Here is a 27,254-nt window from a genome sequence, read left to right as displayed (position 1 = left end):
CTGCAATTCTGACATAAGGCTTCTTCCACTACAGTAATCCCATTGTGGAGTTGTCCCAAAAGAATATTGCTGGATGCCTGGTTATGTGCACAGCAAATTTTTTGCTGCTAGAGAAGATTTTAGTTTTAAATTTTTTAAGTTATAACTTAATATACAGATATTAGAGTTTACTGATGCAGAAACATGGAGCAGACATAAGGAAATCACTCATGCTTACTTAGTACTCTTGGGGAAAAAGACATTTTAACAAACTTGTTAGTGGAGATTATTCTGTCATTGTGGTATTACTCCGAGATAGAACTTAATATATATCTTTATAAATGCAAGATGAGTTTTGGTTTACATTAATTCCTTCTTCAGCTTAAATAATAAAAGCCAGTTTTTAGAACCAGAAGTTCAGGTCATTGCTGTCTATAACATGTTATATTGTGTGGGAAATGCAGGAATAGAAAAATCATCTAATTCCTGAATGATATAGTCAGTTAAGAACTCTTTGTTATATGTGGAATAGTAAGATTCCCTTCCTGCTCCTTTGTGCCTCATTTCAGTGTGCTTACACTGGAATTCATATGCCAATGTTTGTCTGCACTAATTTCATAAGCCATTACTGTTATATAAAGTGAACTTTACGTTATGCCTGGAGGCTGTTTTTTCATGCTCAGTTATAAGTATCCTTTTTTTTTTTTTTTGCATGTAGTTACATTTACTTAGAACCAAACAAGACTGTAAGTTACTAAATACAGAAGGCTGAACTCCGTTTTTCTACTGTTCCACATAAAGCCTTAAAATATTTTTGCTGATATGTTGGAAGGAAGAACAGCAGCATTCTGAAGGGAGTTATATGTCAATATTTATTTCTGATAATTAGAGAAATGCATGCTTGGTATATTGCTTGTGTATAATGTCTCTTAGCTGTTTGTATCAAAAACTAAGACTCGGTGTGCTATTTTAAATATATTACAGATGGGCTGGAAAATGTACAGCAAGAGAAAATCTTTGAAGAGAATAAGAAAAGGACTCAACAGGGAGAAGAGCCGTGTCCTGCTGATTCAGTGGAATCTCTGATGGCAGAAATGCCATTTGTCGACACAGATATTGAAGATGAATTTGTTAGTAAGTATATTAAACAGAAATAGTATGAAAGCACAGACGCATCACACGGTTCTTGGTCCTACCTGTTGAGATGTACAAGGGGGCTCTGCACATGGAACAGAGTCACCCTGTGAACAGGATCCAGTCCAGAGCCTCTCTCATTCGTATTCAGTCCTGCAAATACTTGAGCGTATTAAAAATTAACCATTTTGTGATCCATTGCCGCAGTGAGTCAGCGAATAGAGACATCTCATGTCAATTCACATTCCTGTATATGAGCTTCTCAAGTGATGGCTTTTGTGAGCTATCTTCCAATATGTGTATTCCCAGCATGGGGCTAGAAGTGCACCTCTAATGGGACAGTGGGTGTCTGCAGCCTGGTCAGCTTACGCGTATGTATCAGGCCATGTGATGGGAGAGGGTCTGCAAAGCCTTAGGAAATAAGGTGGGAGAAAAATAATCTATGGTGCAAAGGCAGAATTGAGCACATGCACTTTTCTTTCGCTGTGTTGGAAGGTGTCTTTGGGAGAGGAGGAGGTAAAAAGTAGATCTGGCTTGGATTAGCTTTTCTTCTGGGCTGGGTTTGGTTCTTGATCTATAGGTTGGCCGGTCCCAGCCTAATACAACCTTTTCCTTTAATAGTCCTATGTATTATCACATTTTATATTTCAAAATGCATCATCCATGGGATTTTTAAAACTTAATATTGTCCCTTTTGCTCTAAAGTCACGTCCATGTTCAAGTGTAGACAATTTGCAGACCTATTACACTGCAGTGTGAACTGGCTAAATGAAACAGTAGTTTGAAAGCTGATAGCAGTTTATAAGCCCTGCTTAGGGGTGTAGGCTGTTAGTTCAAGTATGGTACTCCACTGGTGTGACGACATTAGTCCAGATTGGAGTAGGGTCCTAACCAGACAGTTCAGAGGATGAGCAGATCAGACGGCTGGGAAGACATGTTCCAGTCAGTTGACTGAGGTCCAGGTCCTGTTGGCATGATATTAAGTGTATGTTTGTTTTGATTTGTCTATATGCTGAAAGTAATTTTTTTTTTCCGCTTCAGTGCAGGCAACCTCTGAAATAAATCTAAAAAAGAAAAGAAAGAGGACTGCTGGAAAGGAAGCTGAAGAAGGCAGTGAGAGAAAGAAGAAAAAGAAAAAACAATATCAGCCAAATTATTTCATTTCTCTTCCAATTACTAATCCAAAGGTGATATTCTTTACTATGCTAATTTGGTATAACCAGAATTATTTCAACAGCTGCATGTATTTATAAGAAGGACAGTGTTTGTTCTTGAGCAAAATATTTTTTTTCAGGTATTTTTAAGGGAACATTAGCAGCCTATTCAAAGTGTAACTTCATTTTATGTTACATTTTTGTGGATTAAATTGCTTATCTGGAAAAAACTAGAGGAAAAATATCTATCTTTTTATTCAGTTTGTCAGTCTTATGGATTTCACATTATTGACTGAAGCTGGGTTAAATTTCCCCTCTGTACTGTTCCAGTATTGCATATTTTGTCATTCATTTTGAATAAGGAAGAGAGACATTCCTATTTAATTTAATAAGAAAATCCCTGGCAATATCTTTCTCCTTATAGACAGGAATTTCAATTTGGATCTATTGCTGTTTTAACTAGGCACTTTGTAGTTTTAACGTTTTCCAGTAAAATTGATCATCTTATTTAAAATTCAAACAACCTGTTGTTTTAGTGAGATGATGTTCAAATGGATTTAAGAAGTGCAGAGCTCTTTAAAAAAATGTGTTTTCTTGTAGTTAGTGTGTGTTGTCTCTTTTAGACAGTGAATGAGAATGATTTCTTACATTTTGTAGGATGTCTCTGGTACGGGTTTGATACCTGTTGTGTCTGCAAACAAGGAAAGTAGGTGCATTATGTTTAAGAAGTTAAACTCAACAGTTTGCCACCATTTCCAAATTTAGGTTTATTTTTTAGTACCAGGGGCTATCTCTGGTGAATTTTAACTCATCCTACATATGTACTATCTGTTCTCTGAGAAGGTAAAACATTAAGAGAATCTGAAATGAAAATAAACCAAAGTAGGTTTGAAAATTACAGTGCAATCTTTGATTCTTCAAAACATACTATGTGAAGAAGAGATTGTAGCGGCTGGTTTTGTAAGATCCAGGAGAGCCTGACATGAATGTTATGGGAGATCTTCTGTGCCATCTTACTCTGAAATATCTTTCTTCCTGTCTGTTCCATGATTTAACAAGTACAAGAATAATGTAGGGATTATATAATCTGGTAATTGAGAATTCCTGCTCATGATTGTTATTAGGTTGAATGGCTGGTTGAGTGGAAAAGTCTTAACTATGCATGCTTTTTTATATGTCATGTATTTAGTCTTAACATCATTTACACAAGGAAAGGAACAACTATATTAAATCTCAGAGCATTTGGGAATTCCAGGACTTTGGTAGAAAGTTTTGTTTATACTTGCCTTAGATGTAGACTTGTTCTTAAAGTAGACAATGTACATTGGAATTTGTATAGGCAACATTAGCCAAAATTTAGACTTAAGACACCTGGTTTCTTGATAGCCAGAGGGAACCTGGTAATTACTGATAGTATTTCAGTTAGTAATGATAGACCTTTCTTTTTTCGAGGATCTGATTTTATTCCAGTGAAGTGTTTTAGGCATTAGTACTCTTTCTTCATATTTTATGTAGCATTTTAAGCTTTACACAGAGAAGCATTTTGTAATAAGGGATATTTCTGGAACATTTAATGAACTGTTCGTCTTAGAAATTAAACAGCTTTATTGTTTTCATTTTAATTATAGTTTGAGTCTTCAGAAATCAAATGTGCTGTTCCATTGATTTTGAATTTATGTTGAACTTTGCATTATTATTTGTGCAAAAATGGTTAAATGGATGATTATAATTGTATCGTCTCCTGGCAATTTTTTTTTAAATTGTGTTTCATGTGATGTGTTATGACTTGGTAGGTTAGCCTTTCAGGGTCCTCCAGTCTTGATTATAGTTATAATTAATCTGTTAAATCTTTAAAGTTTACAGTCTTTATATTCACTTACTAGCAGTATCCTCGCAATAAGCAAAATTAAGTTATTACTCATCAGAATGACATATTCCAACTAGTGGGGGAAGGGACCTTGAAATCAGTATTTGAGGCCTTATTTTGGAGCACTTTTCAAAATAATCTGAGAGGGAAATTGTTGAGTATGAACTGCCTTCAGACATTTGTTTTAGTCAGTTGCCTGCACACAGCAACATACATGTTTAGCAAAGTGGGCAGAGAAAGTCCTTGAAGAAGCCTCTCATTTGCACTGCTGTCAGTGTGAAACTGAATGATCTTAATCTGCTCCAGGAATTTATCATACTTCTGGAAGCAAACACCCAGTGATTTATCAATCACTCCATTCGTATCCACTTCGGGTTACTCGGGTCAATTAGCACAGCTTTGTCAGAGGATAAAACTTTCTTCTGCTAGAATGGTTTTTACATGAACATTTGATTTCAGTTTGTGTGCTTTCTTGTTCACTTGCATGATGGGATACAGTAATTGTAATGGCTAACTGTTGTTTCTGTGTCTGTCTTTCTTCCCAGATCACTGGCAGTATTCAGGCTGTCCAGGATGCAATAATACAAAAAGATCAAAGGCTTTCCAAAGCAATGGTTCGCTCTGGCTCGTTGCACGTCACCATGTTAGTGATGCATTTATCCAATGAAGCAGAAATTAGTGTGTAGGTATTTGGTGTTAAATTACATATATACAAGTATTTTTGCTGGAGGAGTTAATAAAATGACTAGAAGTGGTAACTGATGCTTATTTTTTTGTCAGCCCTAAATTATTCGGGTTACTGAACATTCAATTCACGTTGTTCTTAAAATGCTAATCTCAATATCAACCATTTTCATAACTTATGGTATGTTATGAGCTCTAAACAAAGTATGCTTTTTTCCCTTGCGTTTTTCATACTGCATGCTGAACTTGCATGAACAAATCTCATGTTTGCTAAAGTAATTATTTCAAAACAAGGTTTTGATATAGGGGATGCTGAACAGATTAACAGGGGAATTTTCAGAATTTCATAGTTTAGCAAATACTATAAGCCAAATTAGTAGTTGTCATTGAAAGACTTTAATGAAAGAAACCTTAGCTCCAAGCTAATGCCTCATGTAGTTGCAGGGGGTTTTTTAATGTCCTTAAATGAGTTTATTATACTCAAAATTTAAGTGCACTAAAAGAGAGGTGGCTATTCGGCCTTATCAAAAGTATAGTTTTTATAATCTCAGTGATATAGCTGACTTTTTGATCATATAAAAGGTAGAAAATTTGTGGCAAGGTGTATGTATGTACAATGACATCATGTTTCTAAGTGTTAGATGTGAAAAAGGCAGCTCTTTCTTTGGTGGTTTTGACTGTCACATGCTGTACTGCTATCTCACAAGCCTACATTAAGGTACATGTTCAGTGGTTAAGTGTTCAGACTTCTAAGTTTATGTCTACAGCTGTAATTTATGGATGTTCAGAATAATAATTTGTATGTCTAGCTGCAATTTTGACTTGAAATGAAAACATACATTGTGTGTCATAGTCCTGCCTTACGCAGACTTTCTCAACAGCTTCTATTTAGATGTGGTGGCCCATGGCCTGCATATGTGATGTCTCCACATTTGCACATCAGAACTGCAGAATTGAGATTGCAAACACTTTGGTAACTGTAACAGAGTGTTATGTAAAATGCTGATAAATGGTCTGCTGGCATTATATGAACATCTGGGAATCCTCCATTGCTTATGTGTCAATTTTATAATGAATTGCTAATAAATCAAGATCCTTATAATTCTGTGAAAGAGAAGCCTCATGGTTACATCTCCCCCAGATGAGTTCTTTCAGGGGCCCTCTGTCATATATATCTTACTGGATTTCTCTGCAGTGTTAGCATGCATGTGGTCCATGTTCTGAATTATCTAGATCAAATATTGAATAAGTGCTTTGGTTAGGGTAATACAGTTACAAAATAACATGCCTAATAAGTGTATGTTGAATAATTTTTCTCCAAGTAGGTTTGGTTGTTAAAGTGCAGATTGGTCATAAGAAAGTGAGAATCCAAACTAGAATATAGGAACCATTTTGTAGTCAAGGGCATGCTTCTAATATGTAGAAATATTTTGGCTAAAAACATTTAGCACACCTAAAAATAACAAGATATCAGTATATCTGAATTGCCCTGTTGGCTTTTCACATGTATTTCCCTGAATGCTATATCCTTGAGGCCTCTCCACTCTTGCCTCTTCTGTGAGGATGTGAATCTGTCAGCATCCTCATCTCCAACGGTCTGATCTAAAGGGCGAGAAACAGATAGCCAGCAACAGAGAACAGAAGGGAAAGCAAAGGATACTAGATCTGCTGGACTCTCTCTCCTCTCGTTGTGCCTTTTGTCCCCTGGAGCAGGCGCACCAGCTTCCTCCTGCCCTGGTTGATGAGCAAATTGTGGTAGCACCTGAAAATCGGTGAGAACAACCACTGACTGTGTGCGCACAATATTTTTTTTTTAAATGAACTATGAATTGTAAACTTCTTGAAAAGGGAATGTGAGAGGATATCTCAAAGGCAAGTATGCCTCTTCATGAATATTTTTGAGAGTCCTAAACTGTATATAAAAAAAAAAATCCCAAATTCAGTATCTGTTGCTACTCCTTGAGCTCCTTCTCAGCTCTTACTGTCCGACTGCCAGACAAGCACACGCTTACGGAGTTCTTCTCTGCCTCTCCCAGCAGAACTCCGCAGTCCAGGCACCCAGGAGCTGTCCTGTAGTCAGCAGCAGCTTCCCCAGTGACTCACCCCTTCCCTGGCCAGATGCCTCCTACAGGTATCTAGCTCAGCTATCCTCAGGTATTCTAGACTGCATTTTCTATTATTCTATTATATGTGATTTTTTTTTTTTTCATAGCCGATGTTTTCTGTTTAATCTTTTGGGAGAACTTGAAGAGTAACAAGTTGAATTTTCCTTTCTTTGCTTCACCAATTTTCAATACCAGTTTAATGGAAAGAAACCAGGATCCAGGCTGGCAGAAGAACCTGTGTGTAATGTAGGGTGAGAGTAATCCCTCAAACAAAGTGCAGCTCGTCAACTGGGCATCTGAGAGTTCTCAGATCTTTAGGTTTGAATCCATTAAGTTACTTAGATATCTACAGTTTTTCTACTGTGTTTGCACAATAGTGCCTCTGTCTACACAGAAATGAAGTGTGTTGAACGCTATTTGAAGTCAAAACGCGTGATAAGAATGTGCTAAACGTAACATTCAGTTCTGCACAAAGCCCTTTGTATGGTATTTTAGTACATACAGCTTTCCCCCTGAAAATGGAAGATCTGTATTCTAGGCTGCTCTTTCTAAGGGAATCCAGACCTGCAATTCCCTTGCAGATTTCCTCACTGATAGGCTGTGGTCTAGCCTTCGTGAATGCACTGTACATCTCTTCGTAGGACTATATGAAATCAAGAATGTGAGATTTTAAAAACCATAAAGAAAGCAAGCAAGCAAGCGAGAGTCATGACAGCACTCCTTTCAAGCAGAGGAGTTCTAGTCCATGCTAACTGCATGCACAGTCACGGGATCGGGTATCAGAAATCCGGACGCCTGCATTCGCAGTAAATGCCTTCATTACGAGACTATAGTGCCAAGTTCTTCTTGCTTATCTGTCAGAGACGTTGTGAATCTAACCTTTTTGTTATAAATATGACAGCTGAAAGGATTCAGTTTAGCTTTTCTTGCAAGCTTACTTTTACTAACAAGTAATCAAAATTAACAATTCGGAAATTTCTAAATAAAACCGACATCAATTTTAAGTGCTATAATAGTTACATCACAATAATATAGAAAAAAACAGGCACTGCTTCTCTAATCCTAGATTGTATTCACTTAGAATATGCTGTTTAATTCTTTTCTTTATTTCCTTTTTCCACTTTGGAGCAAAGTGCTTGTAAACATTTTTGTTATCCCTGTGGGTTAGTTGCACTGAGGGTAACTGCTATTTGGCTTTGTAAATACTATTTGTTATGGAATAACAAAAAATACCACTGTTGTGTTTTGCTGTTGACTTCAGCAGAAATGTTTGCACGTTTTTCTCACAAAGCAATTGTTAGATGTTACAAAGTGATTGATACACTACACAAAGAGTGTATACAAAATATGCTAGAGTGAGCTGACAACTATCTTTCTAAATATTTTAGTGTTTACAAGATTATACATAAAAGTACAACTGAATCTTCAGTGACAGAGTGCTAAACTGAAAACACACTGCACTGCTTGAATTGGCCTTTCATAACCTCATCAGGTATAGTTGAGCTGGTCATTGAGTTCTACAGCACACCCTACTGTATGTAAATATAAATCTTTGTTCAGCTGGGGAGTAGAGCTTTCCATGACTCACTGTGTGCCAGTTCTCAGATGAAAAAAATGCAAAGATGGGTTTTAGGTATGTGCATGATTGACTGCTTGAAAGCCCACTGCCATCTTTGACACAGTGTATTTGAAATATATGTACTTGTTTTGGAACAATTTTCAGGTTCATGTCGGTAAATAAATCTACACTTGATTACTTGTGAAGTAATCTGACAGGTATAATCAGTTTTAGATGGTGTGTTTGAAAGGTGTTGAAGTACAGCACATATGGAAGACATATGGAAGTCTTGTCTAATGGTGATATAAGAGTAGGTAAGTGGCAGAGACTGTGCTCAAAGAAAAATATCTTTGCTAAGGAACAAGTAATGGCATTATTGTTTAAAGTGGTTAAATAGGAGCTAAAGTTCTTCTAGGAGGTAGATTAAAGCCCTATAAAAAATCCACAGGAGTACTATATCAATCAAGAATATTTTGTCATGTAATCAGCCTTAATGTCTTTCTTAACCTGGCTTAGGATTCAATTAAATGCATAGTTCTCATCAAGAGTCCATCTTGTTAAACACAATGGAAACATGTGTAGAGTTGTTTGTAATTGTGCGGGCTTAAAGAATATGATTTAACCTGCTTTAGAAATCATGGTGATGGCTTTCATGCAGCTAGGACAGAAAAAGTAAAATAACCTCCCCCTGAGAGTTTTTAACCTGTCACTGCCATCTAGCGTCTAGAACATCAACGTCGGTTTAGTGAAAAGTTTAAATTCAGTTTCCTTGAATAGAATTAGAAACTGGGAGTATATGAGAGATCTTTTAGAAGATACTAAGAATGTTTATATAGTTTTTGTTTAGCATGTGAATCACTTCAAGTGCAAGTCAAAACATTTTAATTTAATTGTACATGCAGTTAATATGGCTAATTAAACGATTATTAAAAGGTTATCAGGTTTGCTTCTGTTTCTTAAGTTACATGTAGATTATGTTGTGCATGCTACTTATCTTTTAAAGAACATAAACATCAATTTAGATATTGCTTCTTTTAATAACAGTTCTCAATGAGCTTAATAGTAATTTCCATATAACTGTCATTATATATATGTCACTAAGCTCTGTTTATAACATGAAGTTATACTGTAGTAACTTTGAATGAAGCAGAATCGTAGAGTGTTCAGTTGAGCTCTCAGGAAATTATAGGAATGAAAGGAAAAAAGTGAATTAATTTAAGAATGGAAAACCAAATGCTTCCAAGTAAGCATCTTATTTAAATGGGATGCAGAAAGTAATAGAGACACTATCACCTTAATAGCTCGTCACCTTGAGGACTGAGATAAACCCTTTCGAGGAATTATACCTGCTGTTAGGTCTGCCTTATTATTTCTGTGGTTTTACAGCAGGGTGTATGAACCAGTTTACCTTTATAAAATTATAATAAAAATACTGACTACATTGATAGGAAGTAGTGTAACAGTACCCGAGTAGATAATAAATTGATAATAAAGCTTTGTGAGATTTTTTGATAGAACAATTAATAGCAATGTATACAGTATTAATGTACTTGACTTTCACATAGATATTTTCTTTCCTCTTGGCAGAGCAGTTGGTGCTCTTTCAGACAGCAAGGATTTTGTAGAAGATCTCCTGAAAGGAAGAACTGTGGATTTGTCTTTTCAAGGAATTGATCACTTCAGAAATGAAGTTGGATTTGTGAAGTTGGCAGAAAATGATCATGTATCTATACTTACAGAAATAGCAGGTACAACTTGTCAATCTGGTTTAAGTGCTTTAGAGGCTTTTTGACAACCTAGATGAGGATGGAGTAGAAAGGTAAATTAGTGCTAATTTAGTCAACATTAATTTAACAACTGTAAAGGCTATGTGACACATTTCCCAGCATAGTTCAAAAGGATATTAATGAATAGACAGTACTGTTCTCTGATACCTTTTTATTTAGTATACGTAAAAATGTAGTGCAGGTTTGTAGATGGATATAAAGACTCCATTCTACCTTGTTTTGGTCCAAGTATTGTATGCTGTTTCTCAGCTGATATTTATACCCTTTTCAGTTTGTATATTCACACTTACTGACTTTAAGAACTGTATCTTTGATGCAATTTACCTGACTTGCAAAGTTACATAGTTCTCTCCTTTGTGTTCCTACTGAGTAGGGCACTGAGAGACAGTGACATTCTTTCCTCTTCCATGGTCTGGGGAGCCTTTGAGTTTCTTGTATGTCATTCATATCACTCTTAAATCTCAGTGAATTAACTGTAACTTGCAACTCCCACATGTAAAAGTGCATACATACACACATAGATATGTATGTATAGGTATATATATGTACTTTATACATACAGTTCCATATATGTATAAAGTATAATCTGGACTTTCTCTCCACCCCTGGTGAATAAGGGGAATTCAGGAGAAGGACATGACTCATCTGCCAGAGGAATGGAGTTGGATTCAATGCTGCTTTAGCCTGAAATATTTTTTTTGAGCAGTTATAGAACCAGTCTGTGGCTTGTTCAATGTGAATTGCCTTCCTTTAGCAGTTAGGAAGTTACTGAAAAATGTAGCAGGTCCATGCTACTGTGCACCTGCACCCACATGTTCACTTCGAGGGCGAAACTCTCCATTCTGTCTTAACAATGGAGCTAAGGCCACTGCCTCTGCCAGTCAGATAAAATGCATCCAAAGATACAATTCAAATCAGTAGGAATTTATAAGTTAAAAGAAGTATAAATATCAGCTGAGAAACAGCAGTCAGTACCTAGAACAAAACAGGGTGGTATTTTTTTGTGTGTCTATAAGTCTATACTTAAACTATGTTGTTTACAGATATTAAATAAAAGTTCTCGGAGAACAGCACTGTCTGTAATTCACTGGTGTCCTTTAAAACTATCCCAGCAATTCCAACTATTCCTTGGAAAGACTCTTTAAAAGAGTTTTTCAGTATTGATGAATTATCTTTTGTGCTCTGAGGAATGTGAGGTCACATCATTTTTTAATAGTGCAATAACCCATATAGGACATTTTGCAGAGTAGTGAAGACTGGTGCTGTCACGCTACCTCGTTGCAGTCCAGTACAGAGAAAAAAGGGAAGAAGTCTTTATTAATACAGTACTTTCTCTAGCAATTCATTAGTTTAATTTCTAAAGTGCCTTTAGAAAATGCTTAGTATTTTTTAACTTACATTTAAAGAAAGGTTGACTAGAAGACTGTGAGCTTTTCAGCTTACCAAATTGCTTACGCTGTTAATGGGCGATTATTATTATTTATTATTTTAAGCAGCGCTCGATAGAGAAGTATTTCCAATATTCAATATGGTAGAAATTGAACAATACAGTTCCAGAGAAGCTTCAGTTCTCAAATAGTCCCATCATTATTTCAAAGGTTGAATCTACTAAGTATTTCTTCAGTCCTTTGGACAATGTGCTTCCTCATCCTTGTCTCTGAGTTTGATAGTTTCTTATTACACAAATGTCCTTCAGGGCAGCGCAGTTTGGAATATGAAATAATATTAAACAAAATAAACCAGGTGAACTCTTGAGAACTGATGAAATAAACAAGAGAGTCTTAGGCTCGTTCTGTCCTCAAGTGTATCACATGGTATAACTCCTTTAACGTTAAGGGTACACTTGCAGAGTTAATTGTAACACAGTTTAGTTTGCATGCAGTTTTTACAAAACATTAGCAGACAGTCCTCTAAGGACCAAACCTCCTACTGAAGGTGTTGCATTTTGGGGAAGAGACCATGTAGTACTTTCTGGGCTGCACTTGACACAATAAATATACCTTCTAATGTAAGGAATCACATTAGCAGAAGTGTGCTGTTGAGTTTATTTTCTGTAATACATTTCAAATATTAATTCAAAACAAGCTGTATGTCAAAATTATGCCTAGTATTCCTGCTTTGTGGGTAGTATCCTGAATACACAATTTGAGAGAGAGAAATGCAAGAGGTAATTGTTGGAAACTCCTGCTGGGCTGCTATTGTCAGGATCTGTGTGAAGATTGCTATCAGCTCTTCTGCTGTGAGGTTATATATGTTTGACAGAAATTAATTGTCACTAGTTTATTCTATCTCCTAGTAATGCTTTCCTGTGATACAGCTTGTATCCCTAGAAAACTGCAATTTTAAAACTGAAACTGGCAGAAAGTAAAAAATACACAGTATTGTCTGCAAGATGTTAATAATTTTGTTGTCCATGGAACAGTAAAGAGAGATCACTTCTGTAGCTGGTTTGATTTTTTGTGAGACCTAGGTTTAGTTTATCACAGAATTACTGTTTTGCTACTTCAAGATTTTGTTTGGTTTCTGCTGTGCTCTAAGGTCACTTTTGACTTTATATGTTATTTTGTGTTCTACATGGAGGTTGAAGGAGAAATCTTGATAATGCAAACAATAGAAAATATATGAAGTTAATTTAGCTTCTTGTAAGAGCTCATTTAGTTCCAAAAACTGTATGGAGCCATGAAATGTCTGGATGTGGTAGAGCATTATAGTGCTAAGTGCATGTCTGCTAATACCAATGTAAATGTAAGTATGCCAGAGACAAAAGTTCAGGAAAAGCAGAGCTTATATGGAACCTCTGTTTGTTGTGATTTCACAGAATCACATAATGTTAGGGATTGGAAGGGACCTCAAAAGATCATCTAGTCCAATCCCCCTGCTAGTTAGTTCCCAACAATCCATTAAAAGACATTAACATCATATAATTATCTACCAGGAATAGTGCTAAACTGTTAGGACAGAAGTTTGGGGAGTGCTTTAATCAATCTTTGTCCAAGTTATTTTAGAAATCCTGAGCTATGATTTTAAAAAACTCTTCATTTCTTGTGCTTTGCTACACTACAGAATATTTGAAGTACTAAGTGAATTTAGAAAAGGTAATGAATTGTTTGCCTTTGATTTTCATTTTGATAATTATATTGTAAATGGTACCTGAAGCTGATAAAAGTGAGTAAGTGAATCCTGTTTTTTACCTGCAGGATTTGCAGATTTTGGCTTTATGGATGAATGATGCAAGTTATTGTCTGGCCGTGAGGGGGAGCTTATATTTCATGAACAAAACAGTTACCCTTCTGTTTATGCAGATAACTATTTCATTTGCTTTTGGTCCTTTGTTTTTAAGAAACGCTGATTTGTTGGGTTAAATATTTTAATATAATTAGGACTGCACTAGACAGACATGTACTGCACCTAACAAGTAATTTCCTTTAGCTTTAGTTTTATATACATGACATTTAGCCTAATCTCACTAAATTGTTTTTATTAACAGTCTGTACTAGAGAGAAATGGAAAGTGAGTCATACTGCCCATCTTCTTCTCTAGCTACATTACAGCTTTACTCAGGCATAAGCTGGCATTGCCACCACAGCAAAGCAGTCCAGCCCCTTTTGTTGTGCTGGGGTTTGTGCAGGCACATGGTGAATTCGACTGTGGTTAAATTAATGTTTTTACCTTTGCCAGTTAACTTTAACTATTCAGTTTGCCAGTGGAGTTTACTGTATAGCTACATGACTGTTGGCACAAAAGATAGGAGCAGTGGCAGGCATGAGGCTGGTGAGGAACAGTCTGTTTTGGCAAGGATGGTGGTTTATTAAAGATGGAGCTTTTTTAAAGATTACGTAACCACACATTTAGCATCTCTTTTAGGGTGAGTTACATTGCCCTGACTTCAGAGAGCCTAGGGAAATAGTTTAATTCAGTTAATTTAGTTCACTTTAGTTCCAGATGGCTGAAGCTAAGGTGAATGACTTTTGCCTCTTGTCAGTAATTCATAAATCATTTCACATGATGGAAAAATTGAGAACTCAAAACTGTTGTAATTTTCCATTTAAACAACTGATTTGTACAGAGTGAACAAAAAGCTGCTAGTCCAAATCCGTAACAGCTGCATTGAAAGTCTGCTGCTGTGACACGTTAGGTTTTCTTCTAGTCCACGTGCCATTAGTTATAGTTCCTACTGATGTCTGTAGCAGAACTTTACTGGACTGTGTAGAAACTTGGCTCATCCACAGCAAGAAGAGAAGCATGCCCTAAAGTTGAAAGTGGCAATGCTCCACTGTCTCAAGAATATAACTATCTATGTCAGCAAATATATATGTATATATGCTGTACTATGTGATGAATGTAACCATCAGAAAAAACCCTCAACGATTCTTTTGTTGATTTCATTACAAGAGCCAAGACACTTAGCTGCTGATAGTGCTTACATGAAGGACTGATTCTGATGGACCTGAGCATCATTCATGCCTTTTGATATTACAGAGCTTTCTGCATGCAGCCTTTTCTAAGTCAGCTTTGCACTACACGACAGCTTTCTTCGTGTTAGGCCTCTTGACTAGACAACCGCTGACAACAGAGGCAAACATTGTAGTGAAAATGAACAGTCACTGTTAAGGCCTAGTACAACACCAGTTAGTTTTATAAGTTTGGTTTCCAACAGATAATAGTTATTAAATACAGTTTACTCTGAAGCTCAACATTTTATTAGCTGCATGGGGGTATTAAATGCTGTGCTACTGCCAAATCTCTTAGCTCACCTTTTTTGTGTGTCACATGTCAAGTAGAAGAGGCTAAAGTAGATACAGAAGAGCAATAGGTTGGGACAGGGGCCTGGCTTTGAAGCACTGTATTGCAATGCCTCTCCTGCCCTTTGACTCTACTCTTCATGCAGGGTCTTAAAATTTTGATCAACTGTGTGGAAGTAGTCAGAAAGAATCTTCCATTGCTAATAAAAATGTGAATTGGCTGTGTAATGTCATTTTCAGCAAGGTGCAGAGAGGGCAGGTACAAGGAGAAGAGTAAAAGTTTAATAGAAAGGAAGTCAGGGTAGCAGGAACAAGCAGGGGATCTGTTTGTAAGGCAAGGAGAAAGTAAATCTTACGGGAGGATTTTAGCATTTACAGACCAGGTAATCTCTAATTTGCTGTTTTGTAGTCAAGTGGGACTGGAAGGAAAGTTTTAAATTGTTGCAAGGAATTTGTTCCGTTAGTAGGGAGATTGAAACATCTTCAGTTTGCCGTAGTATTTTATTTTTGCACCTTGATTTTTATTATGGTTTTTATTCTCAGAGTAGTTGTATGTGAAATATATAAAACAAACTAACCATGTGGGTGCCTGGCTCTGAATCTGCCATTTAATTTCTTCTTGATTGTTTATTATGAGGTGTTTTGGATTGTTAACATCCCTCTGTACAGAACACATGCGGTGATCTGATCAAAGGCCGCTGAGCACTGCTGTATTATTTAATGAAACTGGACATGCTGTTCACTGTGTTCATTGCCTTTGTTCCTCTAAAACATCCATTAGTGATCTCCACATTTGCTCCTTAATGCTAAAAATGTAAAGTATGGTTCTCTGAAAGCAAGGATAGCAAATGCTTTTATATTTTTATTTACATTCTTCTTCATATTGTCCTGCCAAACACTGAATAACAATAACTGATAAATACCTGATTAAAATGAAGCATTATAAACTAGTTGTGTCCCAGCCAAAAACCAGGAGAAGCAGTAAGATACGTTTTTTGTGGTTTAGAAGAAGGTACTCTCACCCACTTCTTTTTGTGATCGTGACAAACTTTTAGGAAGTATTGGAATGGACTAAAGGCAGTAAGAGAACTGAGTTTCATCAAGAAGCCCTACCTGTGTTTCTATTTCAGTCTAGCACTTTGAGCCTTCACATTATCATTGTTTGTCTTGTAAGGCTTATCTCACATATCGGCATCTGTGCACAAAGTGAGGATTGCTTGGTGTAGCTGCTCCTTGGGTCCTGCTTTGTGAAGGAGCACATCTCTCTTCTAGGTACGTGTATGGCAATGGAAAGAAAGAGAACAATCCACACATACTGTTGATACATGTTTGAAATAACCATATAGCTCAGTGGTATATGATAGTGGTATGGTACAGGGACAACTCACTGTAGAAAAGCCTAAGTAATATATAACCAAGTAACAGTGGAAGAACCATTGGGAAATTGGCTTGACTCTGGTTTGCCTTTTGGCACAGTGTGAAGCTGACTATTTGCAGAGAAATGCTAGTACTGATGGGGAGAAAAATAGTCTCTTTTCATACAGAGAGATGAGAAGCAAGGCCTTTCCTTTTCTTACATCCTGGAGATAAACCTAATCATCAGCACATAAGGTAGTGACTGATACAGCTTTAGGCACCATTTTTTGTCATCAGAGACAGGGGATTGCTGAGGTGTTCAGGAATCAGTATATTTTGTCAAGCAGCAGCCAGGGACACTCCTCAGGCTGATACTGTCCATACTGTTCATAATGGTCTTAACAGTAAGGTAGTAGAGAGTTTTGTGCTTGATGCAGCCTTTGTTTATATATATCAAGCATAAAATGATATCTAAAATATTTTCTTTTAATTCATAGTGCTCATCTCTGGTGACATATAGTTGAGGCTGTGATAAATATTAGCATCTGAAATAGATGGCTTTGAGTTGTTCATTGGCTTGGAAATTAGGTCTTGTAAGGCTTTGCAAGTGTGTTATGCTCAGTGCTATTAGGAAAGGAAGGATAACCAGAAGAGCAGCTTTGTACCAAACCCAAACTTCTGCTAACCAATAGCCAACAGAATACTCTTGAAAAACAACTAAGGACTTAAAAAAAAATTAACATGGCTCAAGATGTTATTTATAATTGTAAGTTATCTCTGCTTAGCTTGTCCTCAACTTCAAGTGTGAATTCAAAAATTTTTCAATAAAGAGGCAGAATACTGTTTCTAAATTCCACACCTTTTAATTGAGGGAACAGGGTTTATGGACAAGCGGAAATTAATAGACTGAAATAAAAATGTACATATGTTGTAGTTTTCCATATCCAATGAAATCTTGGAAAATAAGATGGCCATTTGTATTGCAGAATATGGCTCAATGTGCAGTTTTTATATGAATTGTTCTGTGTTGATCTAGCTGTTGAATTTTTGAGCCTTTCCAGTATATAGCTGTTCTGGGTAAGTTTGATATATCACATTTCAAATCTTAATTATGGGGAAACAGTTGTCTAATGGATTCAGCTGCATCCATGCCTCAGAGAGGCAGATGACATTCAGTAATTTTAACATTATAAAAATAAGGTCCAAATGGTGTTGCAGAGTACTGCAAATTGCATGAAAGATGGTCTGAAAGCTATACAAAAATTTGTTCCAGGAAGTCATTGAGCTTGTAAAAATAGCCTTAACTTTTCTAGGCTATACTTTGAAGCTGTAAACATTGGTCAGCCTCAGACTAATAAGAGAAAACACAGATCTTGTTTGATTTTTCAGTCTAGCTAGTAATGTTGATGTCTGGGGGGGAATATGGCAGATTCTTATTTGTTAAGACCAATGGGCATTGTCTGTCTCCAATTCTTGTCACCATCCTCTGATTTCTTTCAGTTCAGGCAATCCCTATCATAAACTTGAACCTTCGTGTATTTGCTCAGTCTTCAAATCCACTTTCATGCTGTCCCATAAGCCTGTAACTTTCTTTTGCCCATAGCATCCATGCTTCTTTCCCCATTTCCTTTAAAACCCTTCCTGTGGCCAGTTCTTCAAAGAGCTGCATGGATATTAATAGCATTATATTATCTTTTAACCTTCCTGTGCTCTCAGGAAAACATTTCCCTTTGCTTCCCTTTTTCACTTCCATCTGCTCAGATTTCTTTCTATTTTCATTATCTTTGAAGAAGGAAACATTGTGCTAATTATATTTGTAAGCTACCTTAACCATTAAAATGTCACACTTTCCCAAAGTGTCAATTACTGCAAAACTGGGACCATCAGTAGTACCAGCAAGCATGGCCTGTGATGTTTAATAAGTCTGTGCCATGACAAAGTTGTGCGCAAAGTCTGATCACCATGAGAACATGTGTGGGCACACACACATACAGACACGTAAACCTATTAAATTTAAAACTCTCTGAAGTTATGCTTTCCTTCTTCTGACCCAATTTTTAATTATATTTTTTTCTTGATTAGAATTGCCAGGTATGAAAAAAAAGATGTATTTAGAAAGAGAAATAGAAGCAGATACTGAACAAAGCTATTTAGCACAAAATGTAGGCACACAGGCCACGTGGTTGCTGTGCAGCAGTGTAAAGTGTAGGTGCTCTGCTGCTGAACTGTAATACACGTTTATAGTGCCATATGATCACTCTACCCTGTTGAAAACACTGGGCTCAAAATCCTGTGACCAAATGCACATTGGCAAACCACTGGTCTGACACTAAGCTCTTACTAGAGTTAGAGGGACACCCTTAGAGGTGCAAATCTTCATCAGGACAGATCTTAATTACAGTGGGAGGTAAGACACTGCTTGGCATAAGACATGAACTTCTAGGGGAGAAAAAAGACTGCAGTCCACAAGACTGAGTCAGAACATCACAGGGTAGCGTAAATCTGGTCTTGATAAGACTAATCCTTTTCTGGAATGCCAAAGTCAATGAATCCCCAAATGACGCAGTTCAGAGAACCAACCAAAGGGACCATAAAATGGCTTTGTTACAGATAATTTCAGTTTTAAATAAATATAACGTCTTATTAGCTTACAGAAAATAAGCAGGCTCTTGGATGCAGGGAAGTACATGCACACCATAACTAAATGACTTCATTTGAACTTGCATCTCTCGTTGTGAATTTAGAAGCGTTTCCTGCAAACGCAATTTAAAATAATACAAGTAGGTAAGCTGTACTTGTGTACAGATGCATAGCTATAGCTATATTGTAGGTCTATGGATCTAGAAACATAGATATATAGATTTAGATACATAGATCTATATTTTAAGTTATGGGAGAGAATGGGCACAAACTGAAACATAGGAGGTTCCCTTGGAACTCCAAGAAACACTTATTTTACTGTGAGGGTGACTGAGCACTGGGACAGGTTACCCAGAAAGGATGTGGAATCTCCATTGTTGAGGATATTCATAGCCCTGGGTAACCGGCATTAGGTGATCCTGCTTGAGCAGGGAGTTGGGCCAGATGACCTTCAGAGGTCCCTTTCCACCTCAACCATTCTGGTAGGTTATTTTCAGCATCTGTCATAGTAATATGACCTCTCTTACCATTGTGTAAATGCTTCACAAGTTTTAATCCTTCCAGCATCCCGTGAGTTAGAATAAAAGGTTGGGGTAATACTTTTTTGTAAAATGTGTCAGCATCTTACAAATGGGGAGTGAAGGTTGAAAGAGAATTTTCAAGTGGGCCTGTTTAAGAGGTGGCATTTGGGTCTTTGATTTCCTTGGCTTCTTGCAAAATCCCAACTTCAGTTGCATAGACTGTGGACCCTAAGTCCACATTATATTAACTGCAAATATAAGACTATTTTCACATTAAATATGCGCCTTTGAAGTTAACTATAAATCTCTCTACCTTTTAGTACTCATCACCTTGTTTTTTCCATGTGGAGTGGCTGTGACTCATATTACAGTAGAAAGCACATTTTTAAGCATTCTATCATGTAATATCTCTGTACCTCTAAATTTTTATCCCCCCTCAGAGACTATGAAGAAGATATTTCAAGAAAAGGGCATCTTGGCAGGAGAAGAAAGAGCTTTTAAACCACATTTAACCTTCATGAAGTTGTCAAAATCAACACAGCTACGTAAGCAGGTGAGCTCACATTTCACGTAGCTCAGCAGCAATCTACAAAGTTTAATCTGGAGATGAACAAAGGAGTTGCTTCTGCTATAGCATCATACTTTCTACTTTGTCACCAGCTGAAGGGGTAAGACTGATTTATTTAGAAAAAAAAATAGTACATCTACCATCTAAACTGTAGTCCTGTACTGTACCTTAAGTTACCACTCTTGATACTCTCGGTACAGTAATACTGTGCTCTGTTTTCTTTTGTGAAACTTGGCAAGACCAAAGGATAAAAGTACTTGTTCAAAATTACAGAATTATTATGAGGGTGCAGATTATATGCATGCAGTTTGTTTGGATAGTTTTGTTTTGTTACTGTGTAAGAGAAAATAAGCAAATAGCTAATGTTTATATTTGGATTATGCATAATATACAGACTGTCAGTTGCCTGTACTGAATGTGCTTTGGTGAATTTCAGAGTAGGGATGAAACCCATCTTTTTTCTTCTCTCTTGCAGGCAGTTATTTTTTGCCTATTTATTAGCTTTTTTGACAAAATACACAAATACATAAAAGTAGGTTATAACTGTGATGACAAATATATAGCAGCAATATTAGTATATCTAGGTTTTTTATTTGATACTAATTTAACATTAATATTGTATTATTTGACAAAAGATATATCTTCATTTTTTTTCTGATATGGTATAGAATGTTTTATGTGATCCTTTGACATTGAGTAGTGAAATAATTTTCAGAAAAAATATATTTTTAAATAAGAATTATAGAACCTAATATAAATATTTTGGTTTTTTTCTTAATAGTAAGCATTAAAGAAAAATACTTTAAAATTTAATTAGAAATAGCTCTAAAAATGCTGAAGTGCACCTTTTAATTAAATAGTATTGTGAAATCAGATGGAAGAAGGCAGTAAGATTTGAGATACATCAGAAAACTTCAAGGGCGCACAGACTTGCTCTGAAAAGGAAATAAGGACTTGTCCACAGGTTGTAGATGGTACATTAGAGCTATTAAATTTGTAAGGTCACGTAAGCTTTTGCTTGTATTAACAGTTGTTTTTTATAACACTAATTTAAAAAAAAAAATCCACAGTTCTTCTATATCAGCTGTTCAGTAATTTAACATCTGAGATACTCAGGGTGGGTTTTTTGCCGTTCTGCTTTTTGGTTGTTTTTTGGCTGGCGAGTTGGTTGGTTGTTTTACAGTTTTCTACCTTGCATGAACCATTAGCCAGGACGCGTTCTTTCTGTGTTCTGATACTCACTGCTGCTGACAGAACCAGGTCAGTGTCGTTCCAAATCATCTTCCTTAGTCATCCATCATGCTGGATAATGCATATAGTATTCTAAAGATACACAGTATAGAAGGATATTATGTATTCAAATTCTGTAAATTATTTTATCAGGAATTTTTCTCTGTCAGTTCACTGTCAGGCAAAAGCACTGGTCTTTACTATCATTTTTTGATTCATTGTGTCCGTGCATTTAATGAGATAGGTTCATGCATTTACTGAAAATAACAGGTAAAAACATGAAACATAAAAGGAGTAATTATTTTGAAGTGGATTTTAATACAATGTTTAATTGTATTTTCAGATCACATAACAGTATGAAAAACAAGAAAGGGGGAGTGGATGAAGATTACATGAGAAAGCACATAAAAGAGCAAATAGAACTAAAGTAGTTGAGAATAGTTCACAGCTATAGCTTTATTACTGTACTGATATTTTTTTAAACATTAAGTTTTCATATTTGAAAACTCTCCTCAGAACTTTGTTTAATTAGGTAATTTAGATATCATTATCTTATTTTGGAAAAAAAAATCTGGTTTTCTAACCTTAATATAGCTATATGCTTGTTTGAAATGCATATAGTCTGAAAAGATTTTAACTTTCCCAAAGTGTTGCTGATATTTACAAAACAAAGAGGTTGAGAATTCAAAATTAATAAAGATCTCAAGAAATCAGCTTTCCACTTTGAAGGCACAGCGTTAAGCTAAAAATATTATATGCAACAAACTTGGGAACAGACATTATTAAAGCATAAAAATGTGAGATAAAGCTCATTAGAAAAGAGCTGTCTGGGTTACTGTACCCCTTCAGCATCTCAGGTTAAATAACTTATTTACCTACTGAGAAGTGGGAGCAACTTATTCTTCATGCTTAGTTGGACAATTCTGAGATCAAATGTGCCAGTGAAACTTCCCCAAAATAAGGAGGTAGTGTGCTTCTCGGTGTCCTTGTAGAAGGAGATAAAGGGACATAATTTACTTGCATATGTTTAGCTATTTCCACAATTGATTGCTTGAATTATAAGAATCTAAGGTTAGTATCAGTATCTTCTATACAAAGAACCTAATGAAACACAATGAAAGGAGCAACTGGAATTTTGCACTTGAATTCCTGCTTCCCTCACTAACCTGCTAGGTTGCCACAGGTCACTCACAACTCCTCTGGTTTTCATTCATCCAGGATGCTGTTTATTCAGGGCATGTTGTGAGGCACACTTGAGAAATGCTGTATGACATTTGGAGATCCTTTGATACCTTGTGCTGCCAGAACTGCAAAAACTGTGAAATAGATTTCATAAGTAGAAGATGACTGACAGCTAAATTACTCTGATGGCATCTGCTTAATTAGTAAGGAGTATATCCTTAGCCTAGACAGTGGTTGACAAGAAAAAAATGCCAAAATATAATTTATGAATATTTAATCTATTGTATTCTTCTGTACAGTATATATTTAGAATGCTGTATGTATACTTAGTAAAAGAGAATATATTAGTGAGAAAAATCCATTTGTATTTACAACATTTGCAAGTGTTGTACAAGGCCTGATTCACTGTTACCGTTCAACTTCAATGGTAACACCACCGAGATGATAGATATTATTTTGCAGACAATATTATTATGATTGCACTGGAAATAGCAGTAACTGCATGATTCAGTAATTTATTCTTGTATTTTTTAATGTAAATTTAACATGTTAAACTTTTGCCACTGTCCTAGTTTCATATAGAGATAGCATAAGGTACTTATTTTGCAATAATAATAATAATAATTCCTTCATCATAAAGGAGGAAATTCCACACTGAATGAAACCCAAAGCAGCGTCTCCAAATTCAGATCTTTTTGATGTGCAGTCACATTCATCTTTTTCATATCTTCAGCTAGACATAACCAGATAAGATGTTTAATAGTGATAATTATGAAGGTAATTACTTTTTTCTCACGTAAATTTTCTCTCAGTTTAGGTGACATTAATATTTTTGTCTTCTTGAAATCCAATATAGCTGAAGAGAGATGTAGCATATCTGCTGTTGTCTTTTATTAGCCATACTGTAAGCAGTTACAGCAAGTTTTGGCAGACAGATGATACGCTATCTACTGTCTCTTTTGTCTTGTTTAGATAAGGCATCTCCAGCACTTATCTGGTGCAGGAAAGGTTATTACTTCTATAGTACTTGCATCCTGCTTCATTAATTTGTTAATGAATTTTTGCTGCGTATGCATACATCAGATACTGTGTTCAGTAAAGATCCTCTGCATGACAAGAGAAATGAAAGGGAATCCTTCCCTTTTGGTATTATTCCTTTAATGATAAGTTTTACTCAATACTTGAAAATAGAACATAAAATTTTAATCTGTCTTAAATCCCTAATATAGCTGTCAGTGTCCTGGATTTGTAATTTTGCTTTTATTGATACCCGTGTGGCAGATACACAGTCGTACCGCGTAGAACCTTCAGAGAAGAGAGTGATTCTCGGTAAAACCAAAGCACTGGCCCTTTTTATCAGTCCTTGCTGATTCTGACCTCCAGCTTTCCTTGTAGAATAACTCCTGGGATCTCTGGCGTTTTGGACAGAAATGCTGGTATAAGAAAAGGCGCAGAGCTCATGAAATCCCTCTGCTCTGTGTCAGTGGTTTGTATTGTGACAACTGTTACTTGCTGGAATGGGAGTCTGAGGCACATATTGATTTGGAATCTTTGATGCTGATCCTAAAATGGCTAAAACGATCATTTTGGCACAATACAAAACAATAAACACGTTGCTCTCACAGTCTTATGAGACCAGCAGGCATGTTTTGAGATTCTTCTACAGTATTTTTTTTAGTCTGAAGATCTAACAACAGGGGCAGAAAAAGCACAAACTGGGTGACCCAACAGCTGGAAGAGGTTCTTGAATTCTCTTCTTTCATTCTTCCTGCTTTGATACCATACACCATATTAGAGAGATATGTAACTACAGTACTTGTTTTAAACAAGAAGAAAGGACATACACTATAAACAGTTTGTTACAAGCTAAATGTAGTGTGAGGTGTTAGTCATAGTGATCTTTAAAGAACCAAACTCTCCTACTGAACATGGTAGATATGATGTAACCTATGCTTTTACATATACCCGTTAGAGGATGGAGGCTGCAGAAGGCAGCACCTCTTTACACATGAACTCTTCTAAGTCCACATGGGGATCATCAAGGTCCAGGCAAAGAAACTTTTCCACAACGGACTTGCATTTTTCCATCCGATCTTCTTTTGAAGGATGATCAATACGTTTGATGGCTTTTCCATTGCGAATCAGTTCTGACACTTCCACTCCTCTTTCAATAATTTTGGCTGGCATTCCTCCTAATGCAGCGATGTTAGCAGCATGACTAACAGTGGACATGCCCTGTTTGATCTGATAGAAAAATATCAACTCATCTCCATCTTGGTGGGTCTCCATGGTCAGGTACTCCAGAAGAGGTATGTCAGGCAGGAGTTCTAGCTGCATTAAACTGTGGAAATTAGTGGAGACAAAGACCTGTGGACACTGGGTTCCTTGACTGATCCAGTACCTCAGGACAGCAGCCAGAAGGGACAGGCCATCCAGTGTGTTGGTCCCTTTACCAAACTCATCAATAAGTACCAAGGACCTCTCTGTGGCATTGTTTACTGCTTTGGCAACCTGGTTAAGATCAATCATGAAAGTAGAGAGCCCTACAGAAACTGATTCCCTACTGTGGATTCTTGTGTAAATCCCATCAATTACTCCAATCTCTGCTTCTGCTGCAGGGACATAACTGCCGATTAGAGCCATGAATACTATAAGACCTACTTGCTTCAAGTAGACGCTCTTTCCAGACGAGTTGGGTCCTGTGATGATCTTTATTCGCCTGGTAGCCTCGCCACTGTTTACAGGATTGGCCACAAAAGTCTTTGCACATAGTTCCATGAGCGGATGTCTTCCATCCTTGATGTGGAAGCCATGACGATGAGTAAAGCGTGGCCGGCAGTAGGCATTCTCCCGGGCCATCCCTGCCAAAGCCAGTAGCACATCTAGGTGTGCAGTATACTCAACCACACTGTTAAGCACTTCAGACTTCTCCAAGATTTTTGTCTGCAGCTGGTGCATAATTAGTGTTTCCTGGTCTCTGATCTCACAGTGCAAGTCACCCAGCAGGCTGTCTAGCTCCTTAGTCCTGGCACTTCTGTAGTGCAGCTTATCCTCTGACAAGAACATGAAGTCCAAGCCTTCAATTTCAAAGTCACTCTTATCCACCATAGTTGGTAGCCGTGGAATGGAGAGAAGGAATCCGATCAAAGGAATGTAGATCACACAACAGGAGGGAATATGATTGTCCAAGGTCTCCAGTTCTTTTCGTGCCACTTCTGTAAGGAAGTCTGACAGTCCCATCAGCTTTCGTTTCTTCTCATCAATGGTGGGATCCACATTGGGTCGAACAGTGAAGCGGTTCTCCGAGATGCTGCCTTCAAAGTCCACCACTTTGCTGATGAGACTAGCTATGTAGTGCAGGTCATCGGTGAAGACACGCGAAATAGTCTGAAAGAGTTCAATGGTGTTGGGCAGAGAACGACACGTGTCTCTAAGGCACACTGCATTGTACACTGTCTTATAGAGTGCTTGCCAGTCACTAACTTTTGTGTGGGAAAGGGTCATTCTCTTTAGAATAAGAGGCACATTTTTAATATTCTTGAGGCAACCTTGAAGAGTGAGGACTGTTTCATGGTTCTGAGCCAGCAGGAAGAAGTTGATAACATCTAGCCGTTTGTTCAGCTCTGCCAAGTTCCGAGTAGGTCGTGTGAGCCACAGCCTCAGAAGTTTTTCTCCCCATTTGCACCTGCAGCGGTTTAAAATTCCATATAAACTGAATCCTTCTTTTAATCCACTAGACAGTTTGTACACAGAAGGATGGACTTCACTTTTAAATATCTGCAGTACACAGTAGGTGTCTTGGTCTATATTCACAATATCTGACAGCACATACTTTTTAAAGGCCAAAATAGGAACTGCAATACTGCTTTCCTCGAGCTCAACTCCAATCCTTCTCCTGTCTAGGAACTTAAGGAGTCCCCCTAGTGCTCGTATCAAGAGCGGGCTCTCAAAAGGGATGATTGAGGACAAGTAGAGAATTTTCTCTGTTGCAGTCATATGAGATGGGATAAAGGGAAATTGCCTAGATACGATCCGTTGCTTGCTGACTTCCAGGCCAAAATCTATGTTAGGAAACAGGACAATTTCTGGTTTTCCAGTATCTTTATCACCAGCAGTAGCTGTTAGGTTGGTCAGGAATTTGGCAATATTCTGGTCCTGCTTTGCACTGGTTACTATGCATTGGGGATTAACTTCCTCAATCACTTTATGCAGTAGCTTGAGGTCTTCATTATCAGGTGTGTCAGGCATGAAGTAAACTGAGCAATCTTCTGTATCATAATAAGCAATTGCAAGCTGCCCTGCATACCACAAAACAGACATGTGTGTCTCAGAGCACTCTTGGTCCTCTTGTTCAGGCCCAAGTGGCGGTGGCAAGGCAGCACTCGTGGCTGAGGTGGCACTCATTCTGCTGGAAAAAGGTATTTTTATTCACAACTCGTCCAAAAAGTCCTGAGAAGTAACTGTAACTGACAACAACAGGTTAACACTCATTCTTCCAAGAAACTAAGGTGCCACCAGGAATTAAAAGACAGATGTTATCTGTTGAAGTGCATATATGCAGCCAATAATTCATAAAATCACAGAATCACAGAATGGTTTGGGTTGGAAAGGATCTTAAAGATCATCCAGTTCCAACCCCCCTGCCATGAGCAACCTTCCACTAGACCAGGTTGATCAAAGCCTCATCCAACCTCATCCAACCTGGCCTTGAACACTTCCAGGGAGGGGGCATCCACAGTTTTCTCGG

The 27,254-nt window shown here is 37.1% G+C and overlaps 2 protein-coding genes across 2 annotated transcripts; one reads left to right on the top strand and one right to left on the bottom strand.

The window, feature by feature from the left end:
- The first annotated feature begins 966 nt into the window (after positions 1 to 966).
- On the top strand, positions 967 to 23,877 carry LOC104519905 (A-kinase anchor protein 7). The gene is made up of 6 exons (XM_029084386.1): positions 967 to 1,113; positions 2,155 to 2,300; positions 4,680 to 4,816; positions 10,069 to 10,229; positions 19,968 to 20,080; positions 23,737 to 23,877. Exons 1-6 carry the CDS (start codon positions 1,065 to 1,067, stop codon positions 23,875 to 23,877), a joined length of 747 nt encoding a protein of 248 aa, XP_028940219.1. The 5' UTR covers positions 967 to 1,064.
- Positions 23,878 to 24,475: 598 nt separating this feature from the next.
- On the bottom strand, positions 24,476 to 26,911 carry MSH5 (mutS homolog 5). The gene has a single exon (XM_010165515.1). The coding sequence runs from the start codon at positions 26,909 to 26,911 to the stop codon at positions 24,476 to 24,478; it is 2,436 nt and encodes an 811-aa protein (XP_010163817.1).
- Positions 26,912 to 27,254: the final 343 nt, after the last annotated feature.

Source organism: Antrostomus carolinensis, unplaced genomic scaffold (assembly GCF_000700745.2).
Source record: "Antrostomus carolinensis isolate BGI_N321 unplaced genomic scaffold, ASM70074v2 scaffold25683, whole genome shotgun sequence".
NCBI classification, from domain to species: Eukaryota; Metazoa; Chordata; class Aves; order Caprimulgiformes; family Caprimulgidae; genus Antrostomus; species Antrostomus carolinensis.
Note: the sequence above shows the minus strand (reverse complement) of the source record. Positions and strands in the feature narration are given on the sequence as shown.

Coding starts and splice junctions, on each gene's coding strand:
- LOC104519905 (XM_029084386.1), top strand. CDS start 1,065: ATGGCAGAAATGCCATTTGTCGACACAGATATTGAAGATGAATTTGTT. Junction 1,114..2,154: donor TATTGAAGATGAATTTGTTA/GTAAGTATATTA, acceptor TTTCCGCTTCAG/TGCAGGCAACCTCTGAAATA. Junction 10,230..19,967: donor TATACTTACAGAAATAGCAG/GTACAACTTGTC, acceptor ATCCCCCCTCAG/AGACTATGAAGAAGATATTT.
- MSH5 (XM_010165515.1), bottom strand. CDS start 26,911: ATGAGTGCCACCTCAGCCACGAGTGCTGCCTTGCCACCGCCACTTGGG.